At 37.5% G+C, this 20,673-nt stretch overlaps 2 protein-coding genes and 1 non-coding gene across 3 annotated transcripts; 2 read left to right on the top strand and 1 right to left on the bottom strand.

Annotated features, from left to right (window-relative positions):
• The first annotated feature begins 1,021 nt into the window (after window positions 1–1,021).
• LOC106421968 (actin-related protein 2/3 complex subunit 2A) lies at window positions 1,022–3,189 on the top strand. The gene is made up of 10 exons (XM_013862807.3): window positions 1,022–1,261; window positions 1,453–1,519; window positions 1,589–1,796; window positions 1,884–2,053; window positions 2,120–2,197; window positions 2,266–2,398; window positions 2,480–2,571; window positions 2,656–2,712; window positions 2,819–2,884; window positions 2,981–3,189. Exons 1-10 carry the CDS (start codon window positions 1,203–1,205, stop codon window positions 3,005–3,007), a joined length of 957 nt encoding a protein of 318 aa, XP_013718261.1. The 5' UTR covers window positions 1,022–1,202; the 3' UTR covers window positions 3,008–3,189.
• Window positions 3,190–3,306: 117 nt separating this feature from the next.
• TRNAV-AAC lies at window positions 3,307–3,380 on the bottom strand. The gene has a single exon. It is a non-coding gene; the product is annotated as a tRNA-Val (tRNA).
• Window positions 3,381–10,787: 7,407 nt separating this feature from the next.
• On the top strand, window positions 10,788–12,333 carry LOC125590709. The gene has a single exon (XM_048764421.1). The coding sequence runs from the start codon at window positions 11,459–11,461 to the stop codon at window positions 12,218–12,220; it is 762 nt and encodes a 253-aa protein (XP_048620378.1). The 5' UTR covers window positions 10,788–11,458; the 3' UTR covers window positions 12,221–12,333.
• The last annotated feature ends 8,340 nt before the right edge of the window (window positions 12,334–20,673 follow it).

Raw genomic sequence — 20,673 nt, 5'->3', positions numbered from 1 at the left:
GTGATTCCTCGGAATAGTTTGTCATTACGAGCTTTCCATAGGTACCAAAGTATCCATGGATAGGGGTTTTTATTTAGCTTTGAATCTTCAATTTTGTTCTTTATCCAGAACAAATAATCTAAGTTGGTGTAAACGCTCATTGTTGGGAAAATGACAAGGCAGATGGGCATTCTAAAATGGCATGATTGACTAATTCGTCGGATTTTCCACATCTAGGACAATGATTACCGCAACACATATGACACCATGTTAAATTCCCTGTAACAACAACATAACCAGACACCAATTGTCATATAAAATGACAGATTTTAGGTGGAGCATTTAATTTCTAAGCGTAAGCCTTTAACTTAGTGATACTCGGCTCTTAAACTATAATTTCTTGTTATTTGTAAAAAAATGTTTCTTGCATTTGAATATCCGTATTTAACCGTGTATATTCCATTCTTTATATAATTCTATCTGTACATATCATCTCTATTAGATTGGTTTATAGACATACTCCGAATGACAGGTATGTCTTCTTGAAAAATAATGTTTTCCAGTATCTCAACATTTCACTTTTTTGGAGAACCATGACTTAACTCGCTCACCATCATACGTGGATCTACCACCGGGACAATTGATCGAGCTAGACTAACATGGATTGAAGGAATCCAAAGATCCTCCCAAACACATATCTAGTATCCTGAGTGTACTTTATGATTGATCTCTATACTTAGTAAATACCTAGCTTCCATCAAACTCGTCCAAAAATAAGATTGAGATTCTGTGTTTATCGCTTTGGTGATAATACCTTCCTCGCATCACTCTTGCAAGAAGAGGATCCGGGAATTGAATGAATCTAAAAAAAAAAATATCTAGAATCAAAACAACATCCAATAAAGTATTTTGAATGTTGAAGCTCATACATTCTAATACTAACCAGGCTGGGCTAGGCTTATGTATGCATTGTATGTCAACAATAGGCCCAATATACGAATTTGGCCCAAGTAAATTCAATAAAAGACTAAAACACAAAAACGTCATCGTTTTGCAGCGCTGAGAATCCAAAAAGTCTATCGAAAAAATGTCAAGTTGGGACAGAGAATCTCGGTCGTCTCTGTTGTCTCCCACGTGTCTCTTCTTCTTCTCCACCGATTAGATCCCGTTGGAGAATCCAGGGACTCTTAAGGTTACTCTAGGATTCGATTCTAGTGTTATCGATGATGTTGCAGCCGCATTCGAGGTTCCTCCTTCAGACGCTGTTGACGCGTGCTCACAAGTGAGTCATCTCACCCTTAATCCAATGCCTAGCTCTGTGATTAGAGACCCTCTTCGATTCTGGAACGTGGGTTTGTTCCGTTGGTTGATTCTATCAAGAAATCTGAAACCTTTCCTCAAGAACCGAACTCTGTTTTGTAAGAAAGGTTTGGTTTTTATAGCTTTCTTAGCATTGTCTTTTTTTTTCCTCAGTCTTGATAAAGCAGTGGAGCTAGATTATCAATGGATCGAGTTTGATGATGTTCGCTACCATGTCCAGGTGAGTCTCTAACCACCAGCTAGTTCAAATACTCTTGTTTCAAGCTTCTGATGTTGTGAGTGTTGATAGGTGACAATGAAGAACCCAAGCATCTTGTTGCTTTCGGTTTCCTTACCAAACCCACCACCTGAAGCAATGTCCTTTGATGGACTTCCACTGGGAGCTATAGAAGCTATTAAAACCGCTTACGGGACTGGCTTTCAGATCCTTGATCCTCCTAGAGATGGTTTTAGTCTTACCCTCAAGCTTAATTTCTCCAAACTTCGCCCAGACGAAGGTTATAAAAAGATCCTTGAATGATTTTTTCTTTTTTATTTGGTTCTTTGTTTACATTCTCTAATGGAAAGTGTCTATGTCTTTGCAGCGTACAGAAACTCGTTGTTAACGAAGCTAGCTTCCATTAGAGAGGTGGTGATGGGTGCGCCCTTGAAAATCATCCTCAGACATTTAGCTTCAAGGTCTGTTGCTCCTGAGCTGGATAGGCTCGTAGCAATTATGCATAGACCTAATGAGACATTTTTCCTTGTGCCTCAGGTATGTCTAATCTATTAAGCGTTTAATGTTAAGTAAGATTGTAGAGTGATAGAGAATTGAACTTAGGCGGATAAAGTGACGGTGGCTTTTCCTATGAGGTTTAAAGACTCTGTAGATACAATTCTAGCGACGTCCTTCCTAAAGGTAAACACAAATGATCAAAAACATTTTTAAATGTTGGAACAAGTGTTTTTGATATCTTCATCGTGTAGCAATTTGTAGAGGCGAGGCGGGCGGCTTCTCTGAGTAGTGCTCCTTCTTGTTCGTGGTCTCCAACCGCACCCCAGGAGCTGGAAGGAGCTCCTAAAGAAACGCTGTCTGCTAATGCCGGTTTTGTAACTTTTGGTATGTGGTCTTTTACTAGGCTTTGTTTCAGTTTTTTGCATTCGTAGTACCAAAGCTGAAAGAAACTACTGAACATTGTAGTCATTATGCCTCGGCATGTGGAGGGGGAGAAACTCGATCGTACCGTCTGGAACTTGTCAACCTTTCATGCGTATGTTAGTTACCACGTCAAGGTTCATCTTTCTTTCCTTTTCACTACAGTATCTCTCTCTCTATATATCTCTCTGAGTTTGTGTTTTTTTTTTTTTTTATTACAGTGCTCAGAGGGATTTATGCATACCAGGATGCGACGTCGTGTGGAATCTATGATTCAGGTAAAACACACACCAATCCTGATATATCTTTTCCTTTCTCTTCAACTGCTGAAAGAGGTTTCACTACGTTCTAGTTTCCTGTTGCTAAAACCTTGTTGTCTCTCAGGCTCTAGATCAAGCTAAGCCAATGGAGAAAACAAGATCCATGAATAATAAGTCATTTAAACGTCTGGTAAGTTTTTTAACCAATGTTTTTCGACACAGTTTTATCATTTTGAATTTTGTATCGTCCAAGTCTTTGAGCTTTCTTTTTGCTCCTTCCTCACAGGGACTCAACGATGTCAATTCCAAGTAGTTCCATCTCTCATGAAGCATTTTTTGTAAAACCTTGTGAGTAGCTAAGACATACTTTTGCTGAATTAAGTCTTTGTGAGTAGTTTTGGTTTGAGATTGGTTTTCTTAGTACAATTCTTTCAGATATTTCTGACCACATGTAATAATGAAGTTATAAACTTTAAGAAATTCACCTTTGAACAAGTTATAGAGGACCACCAGGTTGACTTTTGGGGCCCATATATGACGATTCTTCTTGTTCGTAAGTCCTACTCCTAGGTATTTCACAAAATCAACGAAACATAATAAAAAAATGCTTATTGGCTTCGTCCAGGTTCGAACTGTAGACCTTCAGTGTGTTAGACTGACGTGATAACCGACTACACCACGAAACCTTTTTGCATTTTTATTAAATCGTAACGTATTGTACTGAATCCGGTAGATTTTTAGAATGAATTTATTTTAATAAAAAATATATATATTTTGTTTTATATATATATTTTGTTCCCAAACTAAAAATTTTACTATTGGTTCTATGGTTTTAGATATTGTATTAAACTCTTGGAATATTTTCATATCAATTTGAATAATTTTTTACCTTAAAATTTTTTTATAAAATATTACTATTTATTATAATATAAAAAGGTTTATATAAAATTTTAAAAAATATTCAAGTTTTTTTTTTTTTTAAGATATAAATCAATACTTCAATTTCAGTCACATTCTTATATATGCTTCGCATTGTCGTTGTTACGAGAGCTCTTTGTATGCGAAAAATATGTCAGCTTCCACGGCTTGATCCCTTTGAACGAGACCAGTCTTATCTTATTCTCTCTTCATGGCTAAAATCTCATTGTCGCATCTTGCAATATTGGTTATCCGGTGATGAGATCCCCCTCAACATCTATCTCTGCATGTATTTTCTAGGTCATATTATATAAGTTTACTTCATTAAAAACGGGACCTCGTGGTTCAGTCGTAGATGATGGGCTCTGGATGCAAAAAATTCCGGTTTCGATAGCAAATTAAGTAACATTGTTTTGCTCACCACGGATCTGTCCATAAGAATATCTGGGAGAGGGCTTGTCGTGGACTGCACCTCTCAACCATGGTTTAGGTCTGGTTCTTTAATAAACTTGGGTTTAACCCTTTTCTTTTTCAAAAGAAAAAAGTTCACATCATTGCGACTGATCTTTTAGGTATGAAAATAAACACATTATTTTTCCATCAATTTAATTTGCAACTGTCCATAAAAAGGTAAGAAAGAGAAAACTAACATGTAAATTGTATGATTTTTAAAATTTTATTTTTATTGAAATTTTGAAATGTGGTATCCAAAATACTGTAGTTATATAAATTATTTTTTATTTATGTTTTTATAAAAAAATGGTATGGTAATATTGTTTGCTAAATCTTTTGATACTATTTTCTTTGACTATATCTTTGTTCATATTTTTCACATAATGAAGATAATTGTTTGAAATATGATAAGTTGACTACCATTTTTCAAAATTATCATATTCCTAATACTAGTTTTCATGTTTACCTCGGTCACTTTTACTCTCACTTTTAAATAGGTAAAAAGACACTTAATAACCCTAGGGTTAACTAATCTAGACTTAGCGTTTAGAGTTGAGGGATGTGGTATGATTTTGGAATGTGGAGTTTATGATTCTAATAAATATATAAATAAATACTTAAATTTTGTGAAAAAGTTTATAAAAATAGATTCAAAAATAATTTTTCGTATTTCAAAAAGAAAACTTGAAAAAAAATAAAAAAATTTCGAAAAAAATTCAAATTTGAAAATGTATATTTTGAAAACTATAATTTTTTTTATATAAAGCAAGGGTATAAATTATAAGAATTTTTTCCTCTTAATGAAGAAGATATATTTTGAAAACTATAAAACATTATTTATTATTTATTTTTATTTATATAATTATTTATTATATATATATATATATATATATCTATCTATATATAAATATGTTTGCTTCTCTCCTATGTTGCCACCTAGGTGCCACGTCAGAAAGTCATACGTTCTGGAACTGACACGTGTTCAGATAAGTAAAACTCTGCGTTTCATTTAATCGAGTTATGTTTCTTTTGTTCACATGTTAATGGGCTTCTAAACATTTAATTGGCCCAACGGAGAGAGGTTGTCTTCCCCGATGGCGTGACCAAAAATTAAGGCTCGTGTCCTCTTCGATCTATACCAGCTATGGAGGAGATATGATGAATTGAGTGAATCAAATCGACGTGAAAAACCTCTGTGCCAAGCTTTTATTGTGTCTTTTTGTCTTCTGTTGTAGTCTTCCGAAGCGTTACGTAACAACCTTCATAAATGCTTCCATGATTTATCATTCATTGTATCTCGTTTTATCCCTTTTTTATAGCAATGAATCTCCACCTATAAAAAGGTAAAGCTTCGTCTCTTGAAAATCATCCTCACAAATCCAACAGCATTCGATATTTTCTCATTATAATAGTTAACTCCTCTGTTCGACTTGCTGATCTGAATTATGAGTTGTTCTTCCACCTTAGAGGTGAGGTTGCTCAGTTTGGGAAATTGACATGCTTTTTATTGATTCTAAGATATTTTGTTTTTAAAACATATCTTAGTATTGAAATAATTTGTCTTTACGAAGAAGGTTGTATAATCTCAAAAAAAATTGAAAAATTGTATCCTAATGAGAGACTCTTTGATAACAACAAAGTGTCTTTACGAAGTCAAAAATAGAAGGACATACATATCCCTCAGCTATGTCATCGATATGGTAAATGTGCTGAAGGAACCATGACAGAGGAAGATGTTGTCTTAAGAGAAAGTTCAAACAAAAAATATGGCATGAAAAAGTATAAAAGTTTTCCCTTTCCTAAATCTGAGGAACATGTCCTCATGGACCAGAGTGGTCATCAGAAGAGTTAAAAGTTTTTTTATGGTTTCTTAATATGAGATGTGTTATTTGTTTTGGTTTTTGGAACTGTAGAATGCTATATCTTATGTGGAAGGGGAAAAATAAATACTATGGAACTAAAATAACTACAAATATGTGGGAGCCAAAGATACAGCAGCAGTACGAGTTCACATTCTTGCAGATATGACTTCTCAGTGACTTATTCAGAAAGTATCATAACAGCATAGAAGCTGGTTGGCAGGTACATTCAGTTAACTTCTAGGGAGCGTGAATTTGATTTCATTATCTTTTATGTATAATGATTTGTGTATTTTATTACAAATTATCCGGATTTATATGGTGACAAACTGACAACAATACAAATAATACAAAAGCTCTTTACTTACTGGACTCTAGGTTCTTTAGAAAAAAAATTATGTTAATGTTTTTAAAAATTTGAAGCTTCTTAAAATAAATATAGTATTATTTGTATAAACTTTATTTTTTTACTATGTCAAATTGAAATAGAAATAATAAGAATATTTATATTATTACATTTTCTTAATTATTTTTGTTAATATTGTATTATTTAACGATAGAGAATAATGAAAGTTGTTGTCATTTTAATTCAAATCAAAAATATTTATTAACAATAACAATATGATCTCAGAATTATTTCCATTATTTTTTGTTTATAATATTATTTTCAATACATAATAATTTTAAATGTTTCATAAGTTAATATAAATTCATGTAAAATAATTTTTATATTAACTTCCCCTCTGTAGGGTTTAACTTATAAGAATATTTTGCCTCTTAATAAAGAAGATATTTGTGAAAAGATATTTGTGAAAAGATTCTTTTAATGAAGATAAACATGAATAATGGTATCAACAATATGGTAAAAATGAAAATTCCCCTTAAATTTAAGGGTTAGTTATTATTGTATAGGGTTTAGTATTTAAGGGGTAGTGTTGAGATTATAAACTTTTATACATGATTATTAAAAATAAAAAATAAAAAATTATTTAAAAGAGTTAGTTTAATATTTTTCATCACAAATTTAAATTATTTATGAAAATAATCATTCTTTAAAAGGTAAATTTGAAAAATTGTATCAAGTTTGTGGTAAAATTAGAATTAACCCATAATAAATGCAATAAATTATTTTTAATAGTGAAAATTAGTAATGTTTAAAAGGAATTGATCATTAGTGTGAAAATAAGAGAAAAGCATAATATGTGATATAAATAGTATTGACATTAGGTAGTTTTTGTATGATGAAGCAATTAATTGAAACACAGCTGCACAGAGAGATAAACTAAAACATAATACAAATTGTTAAATTAAATAACAAAAATTGAATGAAAACATTGAAATTGATGAGAAATAGAAGTACTCAAAAGGATAAAAGCAAAACTGTTCTGTCTTTTGTTTATATTTCCCAAGTCACTCCAAAATCAGCTGTAGTTTCCACAAATTTTAAATAAATCTACTCATCACATTTTCTTGTCAAAATGATCCATATCCAAAATAGTTAAGTATATAATAAAATCTTATAACTAATTTCCTAGATTCAGTAAGAGATGGTTAATTGGTTGAACGTTTTAAGTTTTATACTTTAATCTTTAAAGGACAATAATTGTAATAGCTACATTGGATTTTCAGTAATTTTGTTGAAGTGGTTAAATAATATGAAAATGTCTTTTTTTTGTAGTGTCCAGTGTAAACATGTCACGTTCTGGTTTGCTGTTGAATCCTGTACTATGTTTTGTTGACAAATTTATTGTGTATATATGTCCAGCTCACATTAATATCATGAAACTAATGCATAAATCGGACTACAAATTGTGCCAAACAAACAAAAAACAAAAAAGTACAATTGTTGTTTATGTAACAGTGAAATGCTATATTTGATAAATCTGAAATGATCTTTAGATGTGTAGAGGATGGATGAACAGAGCACTATATCGATGAAGAACATCGATTATATCGATGAAGAACATCGATTACACTTGCGAACCTAGGGTTTGACAAAAAGTGTCCATCTCTCCTTTAGTTAGAAGACTATCCCTCACACCCTTCTCACAAAATGAATAAACATCTATGCACAGTAATCCTCGTCTCTATCTATAGTACTCTTTTCACATTCTTTTCTTTCTTATTTTGGTTCAGGACTCAGTCATGAATCCATCCTCTGCTCATCAACATCTGATTAGTAACGGTCCAAAAGACGTTTTCGTCAACGGAAATCGAAGAAAGCTCCCAATGGCGTGGCAGATGTAAGACAGAACAACGGATACTGCAACGGTCTCTACACTAGATAGCTGTAGCTGCAGAGACTCCCTTTTCTCTATCCATTAGAATTGCTTCGTTTCGATTTTGGTTTGATTTTTATTTTTTTACCAAACTTAGGATTTTTCCTGTGTACATATAATTCAAGCTTTTGTCAGGTTCTCAGACTCTTTTTAACAGAATCTGTGTACATATAATTTTTATCCTGGTTGTTTTTTATCAATCAAAAGGGATGATATGATCATATGTACCATTGCAACATTTTGTATTTTGATTTGCTTTTGAGTGTGGAAGAAGCATTGGATAAATAAAACTCAGAACAAAGACTCAAGTTTTTGTCTCTTTTTTATATGAACTAAACTTTGAAGGTTTGTGAAAGTTCCTTTAGTCCAGTGGCACGACTAAGGTTCATTAATGCTTTTACATCGGAAGTCTGAGTTTCAATCCTACATAGGACAACTAAGATGATGCAGTCAAACGTGAATCTTCATAAGTTAGGTATAATTTTTTACTGTCAAACGTATGTAATATTTCTCCTAATTTGTAATAGAATAATTATACAGCGTTAAAAAAAACTTTGAAGACTTAAATAAAATGTTTGTGATTACTATCCTCAAAGATCAGTTAATTTAGTTTGAATAAGGTACTTGTAAATTGTAATGATAACAAACATTGCTACGTGTACCTCGCTTGAAACAAATCGAACGATGCATGTCTTAGCAAATCGAAATACAATTTTTATTTGCTCATGAGTCTAAAAAGAAGCATTGGATAAATAAAACTCAAACCACAGATTTAAGTTTTTGTATTATTTCTTATTTAAACTTAACTATGAATGCTAAAAAACAATCGTCAAAGTTTAGTATGAATAAGGTACATGTAGTGAAAACAAACAATACTACATGTGTCTCATTTGGAACACACAACCGCGCCTGAACAACTCCAAATACAATTTGCTCTTCAGTGTAAAAGAAGCTCTGGATAAATAATACTCAAAACAAAAAATTGAAGTTTTTGTTGTCTTTCTTATTTAAACTTAAGTATGAGGACTAAAGAAATGTAAGTTACATGTCCTCAAAGTTAAGCTTGAATAAGGTACTTGTAGTGATAACAAACACTATTACATGTATCTCAACTGAAACACACCCAACCGCGCCTGAACAAATTGAAATACAAAATAACAAACATTTTGTAGCTAGATTGCTTTCAAGTATGCAAGAAAAATTGGAAAAACAAACCTCAAAGAGACATATTTTTGTTATGAGTTGATTATATTAAGGGGCACTTTTTGACTTTTTATTACACCTAGAAACACTTCGTACATGTGACACACTTTGTTGTGGGCCAGCGACAAATTGTGGACAATTTTGCCCTTAATGGAAACAATACTTATGGACACTGAGGTAATATGTGGATAGGTGATTTGTGGACATGTGATGCGTGGTTGAATGATTGTGGACGGTTGATGTGTGGATGAGTGATGAGTAATGTGTGGACATGCGATGTTAATGTGTTCATAGTAGATAAGGTGGACAAACTCTCTGTTTTGATTCCATAAAACTATACAACAATACATGGACTCATGTTACTAAAATTATACCACAAAACGTGGACACGGACTCTGTTATCAAAACCCTTACCAAAAGAGTTTTTTTTTGTCCATACCTCTTTATTGTTATGATACGACACGTTGACAAGTTGTGGACTGAATCAAAGCTAATACATATGTTTTTGATACAATTGGTTGTCACTGCCAAGAACTTCTAAGGGATACCATTGATTTGTATAGAAACTCCTCTGCTTTTCTTCTATTTCTCTCTCGTATGGACCTTCTGAGATTCATCACAAAAGATAATATTGAGGTTCCCGTTTTACTAAAAATCCCACTAACTCAATTATGTTAACTTAGCAAATGTTTAAGAACGCACACGGCTGAGGCTGAGGTTTAACTTTCTCTCCTTCGAGAAGGGATAAAGAAGGTTTTCCAGCACAAGTGCTTCTCCAAGTTCTGCAAGGAGCTTGTCTAAAATCATCGTTTTCATATAACATCCTTACCTATGAGGTACTCATCCTCATCGATTTTCAATATCATATAACTTACCAGTTCCGTACCTATGAAGTACTCATCGAACATCTTTCTCCTTAGATTTAATACCACCACCAACGAGAGATGAAGCAGTGGGTTCGTCGTCTCCAATACGAGCACTTGGCTTCTTCAGTCCACTTGATAAATTATCTGCAATTAAACTTCAATCAAGATGAGAAAGAGATGATATTGTGAGTATGAGCGGAGAAAAAAATCGAAGAAGCGTTTACCTTCTGTCGGAGAGTAATAGATCTTGCATGTCAGAGATTCTCACTATCATTGCTTTCTATTTCTGTTAGCCCCCAAACTTTGTGTATCTTCAATAATTTCTTCTTTATTATTGCAGTACTGTGTAGTTTGTTGAGTTTAACATGGGACACTTTATCGATGAAGATTTTCCTCCTTCCTTAGCTCTAGTCACCGATGAAACCGTTAGATCTCCCATAGTACATATTACTCACGACCAAAGAGATGTTACATTTACTCCGATACCAAATATAGAATTCAAAGATCAATAAGAATAACTCTCTTATTATTAGTATAAGAAAATAAGTGAAAACTTAAGTTCTCATTCTCTAAACTCTTATAAACTATGTCACATTTCGATATCTTCTTATATAGTGTCTAATAACTCCTAATCCTATTAATTAACATATCTAGATAACTCCTAAACATATTATAAATCCTAATTTCTAATTTCAAAAGGATTAGGTCTTTAACTTATCTCTTAAGTTTCATTTTCTTTTATGCTTAATCCAAGTCTTGGCATTCTATGAGTAGGTTCGACGTAGATGAACTCTCTTCAGTTTTCAGCAGCTGTCACACACACACACACACAAAATGTACTTAAAACTCAAAGGATCAGGTCACAAATACGTGCAAACCATTTTGTCTGTCTCCATCAAACATCGTAAAGTTGAAAAATCAAATATTTTCTTTTTCCTTAAATCCTCATTCTATTACAAGATCCTCGCATCTATACACACACATGAATCATGATAGTAACCACATGTCAAAATCATCAGACAGAGACAGGACCTATAATGCAAGTCACTACTATCACCACGCGGCCCTGGACGTGCTTCCCACTTTCTTTAATTTTTTTTTATTCTACTACTTATAATATCTATCCTCTGCATATATTTTCACTTCAAATTACAAAACCTATCTCTCAAAAAATCAAAATTTAGGTATGCCTCCTCCGGCAATGCTTTCGTTTGATGATGGCTCAGATAACGAGTGGAAGGGTTTCACAGTTTTCCCTGAAGAAAACCCTTGCCCTAACCCTAACTATTATCTTAACTTCTTGGTGAAGAAGGCAATTCTAGAGGGTGAGAAAACAACGGGTCCTATTTTCTCCCGTCCTTCGGAAAGAGAAGACAGCTTCAGAATGGTATTACCTCCAGCCATGCCTCCGCCTAGAGACTCAGCCGTACCGCTTCCTATGCTCCCTGAGCCGATGAGGATCCGGAAGAAACTTAGCCCCCAAGAATCATCCCATTTTACGAGGAAGTCTCGTTACTCGGACAAAACCTTCTGCAAGGAAGAAGATTTCAAATGTAACGCCTTCTGTTTGTCTCTACCTGGCTTCGGGAAACAAAAGTCGAAATGCCAAGATTCGATGGAGAATAAGATGATCTGTACATCTTCTTTCACTAACTCTACTGTTTCAACACGCTCCTCGGTCGAGATATTCGAATGCGGTTCCTGGGCCTCGACGACAGCCCTGATGCAAGATAACGGAGGAAGATATGTGCAAGAACTGGTGACTTCACGGTCGTCAATAAGAGATTACCAGAGATCGGCTGAGACTTCACCGCAACGCCGTGTGAGATTTTCCACACCTTCTTCGGCTTCGGTTTCTTGCCCTACTTCGCCGCGGTCTTGTATCACCCCACGATTGCGTAAGGCTAGGGATGACTTTAATGCCTTCTTGTCCGCTCAAGACGCTTGAATATGGAAGAAAGAAAAAACAGACACCAAGACTTTTTTTTAATGGAAGTATGTTGTGTGTATGATTTGTGTATTAATCTGAGATTATCTTCATGTTTGTTTCATATTCTGTTTTGTTCTTGGCTAACAAAGAGAAAAACAAAGGAACTATTTGTGCATAAATTTTATGAGAAGAGGGACAGAAGTAGGTAGAGAAGTGATTTTTTTTGCTTACATTACAACATTGGTAAATATTAATACAGAAAACAGAACACTAATCTTTGTCCTTTCCATACCATAACTACATATTAATACAGAAACAGAACACTAATCTTTGTTTTCTCCGTACCATAACCGTACTTTTGAGCCACAAAATAAGTACCCATATATCAACTCTACGCTTATACTAATACAAGAAGCAACTGAAAGTGCAAGATGGGTACTCTGTATTATTATGTCACCAAGTATTATAACAGAATAATAAAGAAGGTGTTGAAGATGGGCCCAACTAACTCTAATCCAATTGTCTCTCTACATCCCAGTCCGTATTGAAGTCCATTGTTTGCATCTCATGCTCCTACATATTTCGGCTATTAACTTTACATAATAGAAAAAGGAAAGATTGACCAAATCCATATACTAAAAGGAAGATAGTGGAATATATATAAAGAAGAGACGTCACAGCTTTATGAAATCATCCGAAAGAAAAGCATAGAGACCTAGAGTTAGAAAGTAAGAGAAATCAAGAAAGTTACTAATTCATAAGTTCGAGTCTTGTGTTTTAGTTTTAACCGAGCTGTGATTTCTAATTAGTTCTTGTAAGGATATTCATTGAGAGTGAATAAAGGGAATACAAGTTTTGGGTATTGATTTAATCTCAAGTTTTAAGCACAAAGTAAGGTTTAAAACCTAACAAGTGGTATCAGAGCAATCCAGGTTTGATTGCAAGTGCTAGGAGGAGATATGGAATCAATGTCCGGAAAGTTCAAGGTTGAGATATTTGATGGAAAAGGTGATTTCGGGTTATGGAAGTACAAGATGCTAATGCAGTTGGAGCTTCTAGGGTTAGATTCTACGATTCAGGAAGTTACGGTCACGCCGTCTGATATAGACATAGAGAAAGACAAAGAACTTCCAGAATTCAAAGTGGATTTGCTGAAGGACAAAAAGACAAAGAATATTATATGCATGAGTCTAGGAAATTTGGTTCTGCGTAAGGTGATGAAGGAAACGACTGCGTTAGGAGTTTGGAAGGCTTTGGAAAGAGATTACCAAACGAAGACACTTCCTAATAGGATCTACTACTTGAAGCAAAGGTTTGCGAGCTTCAAGATGGATGATCACAAGAGCATCGAGGAAAACCTAGATATTTTTCTTAAGCTAGTTTCAGATCTTGCAAGTCTTAACATCAACATCAGCGATGAAGACCAGGCAATTCAAGTTCTGTCTAGCTTGCCCCAGCAATTTGATTCACTAGTTGACACGCTCAAGTACGGGACTGCTAAAGAAACTCTTACCATGAGCGACGTGATTAATTCAGCATACTCCAAAGAAGTGGAGTTAAAGGAAAAGGGATTTCTGAATAAATCCAGGTCTGATGCAGAGGGTTTGTACGTGGAGGAATCAAGGGGCATATCAGAGAAAAAGGGTTATAGAGGAAAATCTAACGGCAGAGGCAGATCTAAGTCAAGGCAAAAGTTCGATAAAAGCAAAACAAGTTGTTTTATCTGTGGAGAAGAAGAACACTGGAAAAGAGAATGTTCTGAGAGGAGACATAGAGAATCTGCAAACATTGCGACGGAGCCGAAGCAACCGTTAGTGTTAACAGCTAGTGTGCAAGACACTAAGCAAAAATGGATCATGGATTCTAGATGTTCTTATCATAGTACATCAAACAAGGAGGTTATGTTTGATCTCAAGGAGTTCAATGGTGGTTCAGTGTTAATGGCTAATAACACTCAATGTGACATCAAGGAAATTGGGAAAATAAAGATTCAGAATTCAGATGGCTCTGAAGTGATACTAACGGGTGTTAGATACATACCGGAGGTGAGTAGAAATTTAATTTCCTATGGGATGTTAGAAAAATCAGGTTGCAGGTATAAAGAAAGCAACTTCATGGTGCACTTCTACAAAAATAATAAGAAGGTGATATCAGGAAAATATCACGATGGAGTTTATTATCTACAGGGTACAATTGCTAAGAGTAAGAAGAACATGCCTAAAGTGGAGAAAGAAATCAGAAAGAAGAATTCAAAGAAGTTGACGTTTTCTACAAGTCTGATTCAGGGACCTACTCCATTTGGTTTTGAAACAAAAGACTCATCAGCTCAAGGTGGAGACTCTTTCTTGTAAAAAAAAACAAAAGAAATTGAGTCTAAGGCGAGAAATGAAGAGTCTCGGACAGAATCTTCAAGGGATGATTCTTTGTTTAAAAAGGAAGTAAGACATAAGGATGGTGATCTCTTAGCACACATTTTGGCTGCACCGGAAAAGCTTAATATGAAAGAAGAATCGAAAAGCAAGGATCAAAAGTGTTTAAAGGAGGCTGAGGAGAACGTGGATATGGAACTTGGGAATGAAGCTGAGGGAAAAGTTTCAAAAATATTGGAGGATGGTATCTTCGGAGAGAGAGTTACAGGAGATGCAACACCATCTAAGATCCATACCAATAATCAAGATGGTTTACAAAGAAAAGCAGTACCTGGAAACGAGTTTCAGGTTCTCTGCTGTTCCATAATCGCCTAAGAAGAAAGACGCTCCAGGTAACTCCATTATCAGCGCTGCCTCAAGCTCGCAGAGGCAGAGGAGGAGAAACAAATCAGTTTCGGGTTTATATTGATAATGGAAAACTCAAGGTGGAGTTTAAAGAGTTACCTGTGAGTATGGATGCGAGGCAAAGGGTTTCAGCTCAAGGTGGAGCAGTTGAAACGCAAGAACAATTCACTCAAAGGTATTATGCAGTCGGATGAAAGGAAATTTAAAGTTGAAGGGTCACCTGAGAAAACGTCTTAAACAACAAGAGATGCTGAAGGGAGACGAGTATCTAGGTTGGCAAAAGAAGAAACAGATCAACGGGCAGAGAAAGTCTTAAACAGCTCAAGTAGCTGAAGGGAGACGAGTATTTGTGGTGTGAAGTAGCAAAAGGAATAGCTTAAAAGGAGGGATCGTCTTAAACAGCTGAGGAAGTGAATGGTTCCTGTCCAAGAAGCTGAAGGGAGACCAGTATATTCTAAGCATTTGAGGAGGTGCATCGGTACACCAAAGAAGCTGGTCTGTCTAAAGAAGTCACTATCAAATAAATTGGAAAGGTTGAAGGGTCAGAATCGTCTAAAGTAATAAACCGTGAGAAAGCTCAACATCAGAAAATAAGAAAGCAAAATAGGAACTTACCAGGGAAACTGCAGTAACTTTGGTAAGGTAATTGGAGGAAACTTTTTAATTGACCAACACGAAAGCATATATACACCGAGGAGTCGCAATCTTCGGCCGTGGACATGAAGTGTGTGGTCGTATCTGATTTGTGTTTGGGCATCCTAGAGACCAAGATGTTGAAGATCAAAGATCCATTGCTAGTCATGAGCAAAGATGAAAGATAAGAACAGTTGGTATATGATAAGCCCTGATTAGGGTTTATCGGGTTTGTTAGAAAAGGGGGAGAGAAGAGAGAAGAAAGGGGATAGGGGATAAGGTTTTGTTGATTAATTGTTTGATCCTTAAAACTAGGGTATGCGATGCCCTTAAGTAGCTTACAACTCTTTAAAACGACATAGTACTACTAAGGATAAAACGACAACACTTTATTCAACTTCATAATTAAACTCTCCTTCTGAAAAGGAGTCTTCACCTCCAACGTCTCTTTACTTCTCAGCCACTTCTCTTAGCCAGCTTCGACCTTAGACCTTTCTGAACGAACACTAACGGCACAGCTAACTTATCAATACCCCCCGAAGAAGACCCAGCTTGTCCTCAAGCTGAAAATCTGGAAACTGCTCCATCAACCTCTGAACTGACTCCCACGAACTCTCAAAATCAAAAAGGCCTTTCCATTTGATTAACACTTCCGCGCGCTTGTCAACATTAGACCTTCGAACTTCTAACACTTCTTCTGGTTCTGCATTCCACTCCAAAGACGATGAAAGAATAAGAGGAAGCTCCTGTACCTTAGTTTGAGGCTCCACTGCCTTCTTTAACTGAGAGACGTGGAAGACCGGGTGGATCAGGCTATGAGCAGGTAGCGCAAGCTTGTAAGCCACCTTCCCCACTCGTTTCTCAATCAGATATGGCCCAAAGAACCTTGGGGCTAGCTTCTCCGCTCTTCTCATGGCTACTGAAGTTTGTCTGTATGATCTTAACTTTAAATAAACCCATTCTCCCACACTGAACTCCACATCTCTGCGTTTCTTGTTCGCAGCTACTTGCATACGAGCTTGAGCTACTGCTAAGTTGTCTCTCAATTCCTACAACAACCTATCTCTGCTCTGAATCAACTCTTCTACCTCGGCGTTTGCAGTGGGAACGTTTCCGAATCGTAGTAACTTGGGTGGGTCTCTTCCATACAATGCCTTGAAGGGTGTGGTATCGGCAGAGGAGTGATGAGTGGTATTGTACCAGTACTCCGCCCACGGTAGCCACTGGCTCCAAGCAGTCGGTTTGTGCCCCGCGAAACACCTGAGATAAGCCTCAAGACAACGGTTAACTACCTCCGTCTGGCCATCTGTTTGCGGGTGGTACGCGGTGCTCTTGTGCAGAACTGTGCCCTGGCTTGCGAACAGAGATCCCCAGAAATGACTCAGAAATACCTTGTCATGGTCAGATACCATAGTCTCAGGGAACCCGTGAACCTTGATGATCTCTTTAACGAACACATCCGCCACTGTCTTAGCTGTAAAAGGGTGCTTGAGAGGAACGAAATGTGCATATTTTGTTAATCTGTCTACTACCACCAAGATCACATCATACCCTTTTGATATTGGCAGCCCTTCCACAAAATCTAAGCTTATATCAGACCAAACCTGCAAGGGAATTGGCAATGGAGATAGTAACCCTACTGGAGACAGAGTTGAGTACTTGTTCCTCTGGCAAATCTCACACGCCTTAATAAACTCGTTAATGTCACTCCTCATTCCTGGCCAATACACTTCTCTAGACATCCTTTTGAACGTTTTAAGCACCCCCTCGTGTCCTCCTATGTTGCTAGCGTGGAACTGCGTCAACAAGGCCTGAATGAACGGTGATTTTGCCGGTATCACTAGCCTCCTCTCCTTATACAACACTCCCTTCTCTACTGTATACCCTTCATATTCCCTCTCATTATTCAGAACCCCCGTAATGATCCTCTGCAGCGCCTTATCCTTCTCCACCTGTAACGCCAACTCATCCATATCAATGGACAAAGGCGTTGTTAGCTGGAACTCCATACACTCCGCTGCCTCAGAAGCTATACCTACCCTTCTAGATAGAGCATCTGCGAATCTGTTCTCCTTCCCGGGGCGATACTCAATTGTATAGTTCAACCCAAGCGGCTTAGAAGCCCATTTCTGTTGCTCAACCGACACAGCTCTCTGCTCTAACAAGTGACGCAAGATCTTATGATCCGTCCTGATTGTGAATTTATGCCCAGTGAGGTAGTGTCTCCATTTGGTTACCGCAAAGACTATAGCAAGTAGCTCTCTTTCATATACCGACTTAACTCTCCCTTTGCCCGAAAATCCCTTGCTAATATATGCAATGGGGCGATCATCTTGAGATAAGACAGCACCAATACCCGTTCCAGACGCATCTGTCTCGACAACAAATGGTTTTGTGAAGTCAGGTAACCTCAACACAGGCAACTTACACATAGCTCCCTTCAACTTCTCAAACACCCGCGAAGCCTCTACTGACCAAAGAAACCCCTCCTCTTAAGTAACTCTCTCAAAGTCCTCGCTACTCTTCCATAACTTACCACGAATCTCCTATAATACCCCTTGAGACCCAGAAACCCTCGCAATGATGTCACGTTCTTAGGCTGAGGCCACTTATGCATTGCTTCCACCTTTTCTAGATCTGCTGAGACTCCCTCTTTGGTGATTACATGTCCGAGATACGCAATCTTCTTTTGAGCAAAAGCACATTTCTTCTCATTGGCATATATAGAACTGGTGCTTCTCCAAGACTTGCAACACGATTCGAAGGTGCTCCTCATGTTCCTTCTCACTCCTGCTGTAAACTAGTATGTCGTCAAAAAATACTAACACAAATTTACGCAGGTACGTCTTCAAGATGTCGTTCATCACCGACTGGAACGTCGCGGGGGCGTTAGTAAGCCCGAAAGGCATCACTAGGAACTCGTAATGCCCTTCATGCGTCTTTAACGTTTTCTTCCCTACATCACCCTCTCGTACCCTTATTTGATGATACCCCGACTTCAGGTCTAATTTCGAGAATACATCAGCTCCTGCAAGCTCATCAAGAAGCTCCTCAATGATCGGGATAGGATAACGGTCAGGTATAGTGCTCTTATTCACGGCCCGGTAGTCCACGCAGAAATGAAATCCTCCATCCTTCTTCTTAACTAACAGGACCGGGCTGGAAAATGGGCTAATGCTTGGCTTGATGATCCCCGCGTGTAGCATTTCTCGCACTAACTTCTCGATTTCATTCTTCTGCAAGTGGGAGTAACGGTAAGGTCGTATGTTGATGGGAGAAGTTCCTTCTTGTAGAGTGATCGCATGCTCTCTGGACCGCTTGGGAGGGAGACCAGTAGGCAATGTTGAACACTCCTTTGAACCTTCTTAACAACCTCTGTATCTCCACGCTAGGTCTCTCTACTTTCTGCTGCTCTAGGGAACTCTCAAACAGTGCACTCAACTCCAACAGATACACCACCTCTTCATTATCACAGAGCTTCTCCATTGAATTCAGTGACACTTGGTCACGCAACAAGGCTGGATCTCCCGTAATAGTGACCCATTCCTGATCTATCTGAAAATGCATGATGTGCAGCCCCCAATTGATTATCGTTTCTCCTAGAGAAGCTAGCCATGTGTATCCTAACACCATATATGTGGCTCCCAAGTCAAACAGCATGAAATCTCCTTGAATCTCAATACCTTGAATGATTAGTTTGAGACCTTCACACTTCCCACTGCTTGTCATAATTCTGCCATCTCCAATAGCCACTCCGAACTCCTGAGTAGGAACTACCGGTAATCCTAATTTCTCCACAACCCGCGTCGCAATAAAACTGCAAGATGCTCCGGAATCAATAAGGACCACCACCTCTTCTCCACTAATGTGCCCTTTGATTCTCATCGTTCGTTTAGTAGTGAGCCCCGCCATCGACTGTAGCGACATCACTTGGAGTTCTTGCTTTGCTTGAGCTTCAGGGTTCTCTTCCCTGTCCTCCTCAGACTCTTCTGCCTCTTCTAACTCTTCTTCCACCTCCAAGCAATTATACCTTTGAAATGCCTTGCAGCGATGACCAGTGAAGTAACGCTCCCCGCAATATCGACAAGGGTTTTGTATTGTCCTTCGTTGGTCAGACCCCTTGTTTTCTCTGGGAGAATCAACTGACTTCCTCGCCGGAGTGTGATCTCCTTGCTTAACCGGGCTGAAGTTGTTGTTTCTCTGATTGGAGTTAAGCACTGGTGCGGAGTTTGTCCTCTGGAAGGGTCTCGAGTTATAAGAGTGTCTCTCATTTTCCTGCTCCTCAATGATCGTCGCCATGTCTACTATCTCGTCCATTCCCACGGGTCTCAACCTCACCACCTGCTCTCGCACGCTTCTCTTCATCCAGTGCAGAAAAATCTCCTCAAGCACATCATTAGGAACGTGTGGTACTTCAGCCGACAACTCCTCAAACTTCTCTCGATACTCCGAGATCGAACCAGACTGCCTCAACCTCAGCATCTGGCTGAGTATAGTCCCTCCCTTCGTTGGTTTGAATCTCCGTTTCAGTTTCATTTTAAAATCCCTCCAATCCAACAGCTCATCGCGGTCCTGTATCATCCTTAACCAAGTTACTGCACAACCCACCAGACAATCCATGGCTAGCGATAACTTCTCATCCTCCTTCGTTTGGTTAACCTTGAAACATTTCTCTACCTTGAAAATCCAGTCCTCCGGGTTTTTGCCCTCAAACTCTGGAAGATCGAGTTTCTTTGGTGAAGATCCGTTCTTTTGCTGGGAAGAATAACCCATAGATCCTCCTCTATAGCTCGTTGTGTTAACATCCGCAGATCTGAGAGGAATCGCGGTCTCCGGTAGCACGAGAAGGCCCGTGCCAGCTCGTTTCTGAGGAACAACAGTCAGGATATGAGATCCTTCAGCTGAGACTCGTTGAGCTTCTTCGGTCACACTAGTCTTAGGACTAGGGTTTCTCGGGTTCACCGTCACCATCGATGGTTCGACCGTTGGCTTCTCCTTCGATGCCATGGTTTGGAGGTGACGCTCTTCAGCGCGTTTCTCCATTTCCATGAACTTCTTGTCCGA

This window comes from Brassica napus, chromosome C7 (assembly GCF_020379485.1).
Source record: "Brassica napus cultivar Da-Ae chromosome C7, Da-Ae, whole genome shotgun sequence".
NCBI classification, from domain to species: domain Eukaryota; kingdom Viridiplantae; phylum Streptophyta; class Magnoliopsida; order Brassicales; family Brassicaceae; genus Brassica; species Brassica napus.
Note: the sequence above shows the minus strand (reverse complement) of the source record. Positions and strands in the feature narration are given on the sequence as shown.

Excerpts from the sequence above, each read along its gene's own strand:
- LOC106421968 (XM_013862807.3), top strand. The coding sequence starts at position 1,203 with ATGATGTTGCAGCCGCATTCGAGGTTCCTCCTTCAGACGCTGTTGACG. Across the intron at positions 1,520-1,588 it reads ATGTTCGCTACCATGTCCAG|GTGACAATGAAGAACCCAAG; the intron begins GTGAGTCTCTAA and ends GAGTGTTGATAG. Across the intron at positions 2,713-2,818 it reads GTGTGGAATCTATGATTCAG|GCTCTAGATCAAGCTAAGCC; the intron begins GTAAAACACACA and ends GTTGTCTCTCAG.
- LOC125590709 (XM_048764421.1), top strand. The coding sequence starts at position 11,459 with ATGCCTCCTCCGGCAATGCTTTCGTTTGATGATGGCTCAGATAACGAG.